Below are 8,003 nucleotides of genomic sequence, written 5' to 3'. Positions count from 1 at the left end.
TATTAGTTAGGAAAGAAGCAGAAGGTAACTTAGAAACATCAGTTTATAGAAAACCTTTTGTTGTTGTTATGCCGCCACACAAAGAATCATGTCATATAAAAAAACCCTAAATATCAACATTTTATACATATGTTTATAGCTTTAAAATATGTTTAAGATAGGAATATTTAAATAACGAATTGTTATTAATTAAGTATGTAGCTATTGATAGAGGATTTGAACCAAATATAGTAGACAAAGCATTTAAGAAGTTTAACAAAGGTGTAAACACAGTTAAAATTACCACACTAAGATGTATTTATGAAAATAACAAAAAAGAAAATTTACCTTACGTTCCAGGTTTAACAAGTCAATTATATAAAGTACTTAAAAAGCTTCAGAATTTTTATCCTATCTTCATACCAATGAATAAGGTAAAAGACATAATAGAGAATACTAAAGATAAAATAGAATTAACATATAAAACAGGTATTTAAAAGATAGAATGTAAATGTGGTATTGTTTATATTGATCAAACTAAAAGATTGCAAGAACACTAAAGTTACATAAAAAATAATAAAATAGAAATTTCAGCTATTGCCGAACATGTAAAAATTACCTAACACACAATATTATGGGGAAAAAAAACTTTAGTTTTAGTTCAGCCTCGAAGTTTTACATAATTAAATATTACAGAAACATTAGAAATAATGAAATATAAAAAACAAGTATTAAATAGAGACGAAGGACCAACAAGTCAATACGTTGATATATGGTGAGATATATTATAAATAATAAAGCAAGTCAATATGTTGATCTTTGGCGAGATATATAATAATAATAATGAAAGTGAATATTTTTATATATGGCGAGATATATTATAATAATAATAATAAAACAAGTCAATATGTTGACATATACCGAGATATATTATAATAATAATAAAGTAAGTGAATATGTTGATATATGGCGAGATATATTATAATAATAATAAAGTAAGTCAATACGATGATATATGGTGAGATATATTATAATAATAAAGTAAGTCAATACGTTGATATATGGTGAGATATATTATAATAATAAATCAAGTCAATATGTTGATATATGGTGAGATATATTATAAAAATAAAGTAAGTCAATATGTTGATATATGGCGAGATATATTATAATAATAAAGTAAGTCAGTATGTTGATATATGGTGAGATATATTATAATAATAAAGTAAGTCAATACGTTGATATATGGTGAGATATATTATAATAATAAAACAAGTCAATATGTTGATATATGGTGAGATATATTATAATAATAAAACAAGTCAATACGTTGATATATGGCGAGATATATTTGTGTTTGTTTACAGATGTTTTTGTTTTCATGTTACATGTATGCTATTACCTGTTCTTATGTATTTTTATTTACAGATATTTTTGTTACATGAATGCTATTACTTATTCTCGTATATATTTTTACATATATTTTTATTTTCATTTCATAAGTATGCTATTTTCAGGCGTTGTATGTATTTATTTACAGATGTTTTTATTTTCGTTTCACATATATGGTATTTCGTGATGTTGTGTGTGTTTGTTTACAAATGTTTTTGTTTTCATTTCACACCTATGGTATTTCCAGACCTTGTGTGTGTGTGTTTGTTTACAAATGTTTTTGTTTTCATTTTACACCTATGGTATTTCCAGACCTTGTGTGTGTTTGTTTACTGATATTTTGTTTTCATTTCACACCTATAGTATTTCCAGACCTTGTGTGTGTGTATTTGTTTACAGATATTTTTGTTTTCATTTCACACATATGTGGTATTTCGTGACGTTGTGTGTTTGTTTACAAATGTTTTTGTTTTCATTTCACACCTATGGTATTTCCAGACCTTGTGTGTGTGTTTGTTTACAGATATTTTTGTTTAATTTCACGTTTTGTTTTTCTTTCAGACTCAGACTGCACTGATTTACGACGCAGTGAAATTATTTGCCAAAGCTCTTGCTGACTTTGATACCAGCAAGACAGTCGTGTTCCCCCCAATATTCTGTGAGTCTGGAGAACCTTCTGAAGACGCTATTGGCACAAGTATCCGGAACCTCATGAAACTGGTATTGGTCCAGGGTTTACTTTTGTCTAAGACTTTATCGTGAGAAATAAGTTAACTCATTATAAAGATTCCATATATATGGATAATAAACCTTCATACCTTTCTGTTACCTGAAGTGTCGCTTTAAAAAGATAAACTTTTACCAAGAAGAAATACTTGAAGAAACTCAATTCTATGTCTTTTGTTTTCTAACGAATTACCCCAAGTCTTCACATATCTAATGTGCCCAAAGTTTTGCTTTCTAAATAGCCCTAACCACCTTATTTCATTAATATATTTCAGTAATTTTTTTTTCTAAAACTACTCCTTTCTATGAGTATGAAATCTCGTGAGCCTAGCTTTGGTTTACTAAATAAATAACACTATTAATATTTTTAGTGTTTAAATTATTTCTAAGCCTAACTAGCTCTTTATGATATTGACACACACATATTGGATCCAAGTCATCGGTCACTGAAGCTAGTCCTAAACGGAAACTTAAAACTTTGTAAAGAAATAAAAATCGTTCATCAAACATCGAACTATGTTCTATGTTCTCCTCTCATAATCAGTTTAGTGAAAAACTTAAGTCTAATTTTTAGGCTTACGTTCTACACTTAAGCATTTAAGAAGGTTTGAACTTTACATCTCATGTAGGACTCAGTTAAAATATTAATCCACCCAGTATAACTATCAGTTAGGAAGAACAAATATTCGCATTAAAGTCTAGTAAGTGACTTGAACTCTTTATATTTTCTTAAAATTCGATGAGATTTTATTTTCAGATAAAAATACAAGGCTTAACAGGAGAGGTGAAGTTTGATCAACAAGGTTACCGCTCAGAGTTCCATTTGGATCTGCTTTTCCTTTCTCAGGATGGGTTTAAGAAGGTTGGAAACTTTTTGTAACTTGATCAGTCTTAAAAAGAGCTTGTGTTTTGATAGTTATATCTCAAGTCGTTACTTTAAACGTATATTTCTATACCCTCACTACATGTTACTTAATTTAAAGTATCGTGAATGGAAAACAACCAGGGCACGTGTTTATAAGATCGATTTTATGGCCACTTTCACACGATTCGTTCATTAATTAAAAATTCATATTTCTTCACGTGCGTTTTTCTTAACTATACAGAATATAGCCTCAACCTATTAAATCACGAGATGTCTTAATTGAACAGCTTTTAACCTCCGTATCTTGTAACGAGGAAAGATTAGATCATGTGTGTTGCCTAGGCTACGGGAGGTTTGGTAATCTGGCAGTTTATAGCGAATCACAAACCCTAAGTTTAAAATCCCAGACAAGTTGAACGAAACAATAGCTAATGAAAAGTTTAAAAATACCTCAAAATATGTTTCAATCGTTACAATTTCTCCCCCTACAATGTAGGAAAAATAGTGTTGCGTCAGCGAGGTCACGTGACTAGTGTCACGCCACGTTTCTAGAACTATCCCGTTCCTTCGGGAATGCTCTAGCATTTACTAGATATAAAGTTAATTAACCAACGGAGACGTAACAATAGTAAGTTTATAGAATTACAACCCTAAAATCAAGGAATCGATTTTCCGCGTTGGACAGATAGCCAAATGTGGCTTTGCTCAAAAACAAACTCCTTAGTATTAATTTTCATGTTGACAGGCTAGTAGGGGTAATCACGACAATATCCCTTCAATGAGATTAATAACCATTTTCATATTGACAGGCTAATAGGGGTAGTTACGACACTATCCTTTCAATGACATTAATAACCATTTTCATGTTGACAGGCTAATAGGGGTAGTTACGACACTATCCCCTCAATGAGATTAATAAGGGATAGTGTCGTAACTACCTCTATTAGCCTGTCAACATGAAAATGGTTATTAATCTCATTGAAGGGATAGTGTCGTAACTACCTCTATTAGCCTGTCAACATGAAAATGGTTCAATGACGTTAATAACCATTTTCATGTTGACAGGGTAGTAGGGATAGTTACGACACTATCCCTTCAATGAGATTAATAACCATTTTCGTATTGACAGGCTAGTAGGGGTAGTTACGACACTATCCCTTCAATGACATTAATAATCATTTTCATGTTGACAGGCTAATAGGTGTAGTTACGACACTATCCCTTCAATGACATTTATAACCATTTTCGTATTGACAGGCTAGTAGGGGTAGTTACGACACTATCCCTTCAATGAGATTAATAACCATTTTCATGTTGACAGACTAGTAGCGGTAGTTACGACACTATTTCTTCAATGAGATTAATAACCATTTTCATGTTGACAGGCTAATAGAGGTAGTTACGACACTATTCCTTCAATGAGATTAATAACCATTTTCATGTTGACAGGCTAATAGGGGTAGTTACGATACCATACCTTCAATGAGATTAATAAGTCGTATTTGTAAAACCCTTCCTCTCACAATCGTTACCTACGAACGACAGTTCATAGCGCTTTATAAGACCCAGTTATACAAGCAGGTCCGAACGGTGGCGCCACGGTCCTAATGCCTAGCACCTACAAAAAGCCCGTACAAATAAGTATATAGAAATCCTCAGAATACGCGTCGAGCACCTCCGTAACGTCACATAAAGACAAAGATTACAAAATACCAAAAGCCATGACTCAAATCCCAGAAATTAATCTTAATTTCACGAGGCCACATAGTTGGGACGGTGATTAATTTCCAGATCATTAAAAATATTGCTATCGAATAAAGCAATTCCGTCTCGTCACGTTTTAGACGGAACGAATGATAAATCCAACAGAACAAACAAGTCAAGTTTAGACAGAACGAGTGACAAAACCAACAGGACAAACAAATCACGTTTAGACAGAACGAGTGATAAAACCAAAAGGACAAACAAATCACGTTTTAGGCAGAACGAGTGATAAATCCAACAGAACAAACAAGTCACGTTTTAGATAGAACGAGTGATAAAACCAACAGATCAAACAAGTCACGTTTAGACACAACGAGTGACAAAACCAACAGGACAAACAAATCACGTTTTAGGCAGAACGAGTGATAAATCCAACAGAACAAACAAGTCAGGTTCTAGACAGAACGAGTGACTAAACCAACAGAACAAACAAGTCACGTTTTAGATAGAACGAGTGACAAAACCAACAGGACAAACAAATCACGTTTTAGGCAGAACGAGTGATAAATCCAACAGAACAAACAAGTCAGGTTTTAGACAGAACGAGTGACAAAACCAACAGAAAAACAATTCACGTTTTAGACAGAACGAGTGACTAAACCAACAGAATAAACAAGTCAGATTTCAGACAGAACGAGTGATAAAATCAACAGAACAAACAAGTCAGGTTTTAGACAGAACGAGTGACTAAACCAACAAAACAAACAAGTGAGGTTTTAGACAGAACGAGTGACAAAACCAACAGAACAAACAAGTCACGTTTTAGACGGAACGAGTGACAAAACCAACAGAACAAACAAGTCACGTTTTAGACGGAACGAGTGATAAAACCAACAGAACAAACAAGTCAGATTTTAGACAGAACGAGTGGCTAAACCAACAGAACAAACAAGTCAGATTTTAGACAGAACGAGTGATAAAATCAACAGAACAAACAAGTCAGATTTTAGACAGAACAAGTGACTAAACCAACAGAACAAACAAGTGAGGTTTTAGACAGAACGAGTGACAAAACCAACAGAACAAACAAGTCAGGTTTTAGACAGAACGAGTGACAAAACCAACAGCAAAACAAGTCACGTTTTAGACGGAACGAATGATAAAACCAACATAACAAACAAGTCAGATTTTAGACAGAACGAGTGACAAAACCAACAGAACAAACAAGTCAGGTTTTAGACAGAACGAGTGACAAAACCAACAGAAAAACAAGTCACGTTTTAGACGGAACGAGTGATAAAACCAACAGAACAAACAAGTCAGATTTTAGACAGAACGATGATAAAACCAACAGGACAAACAAGTCACGTTTTAGGCAGAACAGGTAACAAAACCAACAGAACAAACAAGTCACGTTTAAGACAGAACGGGTGACAAAACTAACAGAGTAGATTCTTCTTGATGTGAAGTGTGTGGAATAATCACATCAAACGATACAGTTGCATGGCAGCTGGAAGTGTGTTCCGATACCATAAGTAATTATTTATAATGGCAGAGTAACTAAATGGAAGCCACTCCTTACTTTAACCAATATAATACGTCATCAACAGTTGACATCACTGATGACATTATTCCCTTTTGACTTTTGGCATATTAGTGTATTTCCGTCAAATCCAGATTTATACAATTAATACCCAGGTTTTTTGGTTTGTTTTTTTCATCAAGAATGGGTTACAATCCTATATTTCAGATATTGTGAATACCATGTGTATTTTACTGCTTCATATATTGCAAAGGGCAAATCCATTAAATATTGGTGGTAACCTTACACCGTCTATTTAATGTTTATTTAATAAAACGACATTCTTTGTGCAGAGCGTTTTATTTCTTTACTGTGTGATAATTCCGGGCCGTTTGACAGTGCAGGTTAATTCTATGGATTGACCAATATGCCACACTCAATTCAGAGATCGTTAATTGGGAGATCGTTAAGCAAAGCAACGGACACGAAATTCCAAGAAAACATCCCTTCAGTATTCTCTAGAATAAAAAAAATCAAACATTGTATTTAGTACGACAATCACACTCCAAAGCGCACTTCGAACCGAACTCCAAATTGATAGGGAGTAACACCATCATCCTCCAAAGGAAGAATATGGTTACGATGAGAAATCCAACTCGTAAAACACCAATGTGGTACCATTAACAAGAAGGATTTGAAGCTGGTGAAGATACTGTTTCGGGTGAAGGGTTAATTTATTGTAAAATACAATTATCTCTCATTACTACAAATTGCAGTTTGGGACCATAGTATGTTATCATGATAGTTAGGCTTAGCACTACTGAAAAGCGAATAAAAATTGTTTCAAGGGTTTTGTTATTGTAAAATACAATTATCTCTCATTACTACAAATTGTAGTGTGGGACCATAGTATGCATTCATGATCGTTAGGCTTAGTACTACTGAAAAGCGAAGATATTGTATCAAGGGTTTTGTTGTTGAAAATGCAATTATTTCTCAGTACTACAAATTGCAGTGTGGGGCCATAGTATGTAATCATGATCGTTAGGCTCAGCACTACTGAAAAGCGAAGAAATTGTTTCAAGGGTTTTATTATTGTAAAATACAATTAGCCCTCATTATCTGTTTAAATTGAAGTTTTTAAGCTAGTCAAATTAATGTAAACGATATAAGAACGAGTTCTCCCCTTGTTGTCGCTTTTCACTCATAAATAATGGTTCAACAGTGAAGCGATTTAATAGAGTAATTATCATCCTTAACTAGTTCCGCTTGTAAATCATTTATGGAATTGAGAATTAATGGATAATTACATCAACAAAGAATAATGTTCGTCCTGAAAGAGTATTAAATCTTTGGTACTGTTATAGAGTCATCAACTTAATTTGAGGCAATCAGTATAAACCTCGGACGTGTCATTTTGTCATATTTTGTCAGATAAGTCACTAAATTAAGTACAAATAATAATTAATTATATTAATATGTATTTTCTGAATGGAACTCGGTGGAGTATACTGATGATCCGAAAATAAGAGTGAATTTGTATACTAAACTTGATAGTCTTAGAATATTAATAATCTCAATGTTCTCTCTTAGCTGTGAAACATTAATGAAGATAAACGTAATATTAGGTTTAAATCATAAGTACCATGAGGTGTCAGGATAGAGAAAAACACACAATCAAATACGATTCTTTATTATGTATTTATTAATGAAAATAATCAAATACGATTCTTTATTATGTATTTATTAATGAAAATAATCAAATACGATTCTTTATTATTGTCCGTCTCTATCTCTGTCTGCAATTGAATTACT

The 8,003-nt window shown here is 32.7% G+C and overlaps 1 protein-coding gene across 1 annotated transcript in view; it reads left to right on the top strand.

Moving 5' to 3' along the window:
• Positions 1-8,003, top strand: part of LOC106474645 (glutamate receptor ionotropic, kainate 1-like) — a gene marked incomplete at both ends in the record, with an annotated part of 30,396 nt that overhangs the window by 18,171 nt on the left and 4,222 nt on the right. The window contains 2 exons of the mRNA XM_013935336.1: positions 1,933-2,091; positions 2,855-2,959. Of these exons, the coding sequence (XP_013790790.1) occupies positions 1,933-2,091; positions 2,855-2,959 (264 nt within the window). The remainder of the gene's footprint in view (positions 1-1,932; positions 2,092-2,854; positions 2,960-8,003) is intronic.

The sequence above is a fragment of the Limulus polyphemus genome, unplaced genomic scaffold, assembly GCF_000517525.1.
Source record: "Limulus polyphemus unplaced genomic scaffold, Limulus_polyphemus-2.1.2 Scaffold7474, whole genome shotgun sequence".
Classification (NCBI taxonomy): domain Eukaryota; kingdom Metazoa; phylum Arthropoda; class Merostomata; order Xiphosura; family Limulidae; genus Limulus; species Limulus polyphemus.
This window is presented reverse-complemented; position numbering and strand designations above follow the sequence as displayed.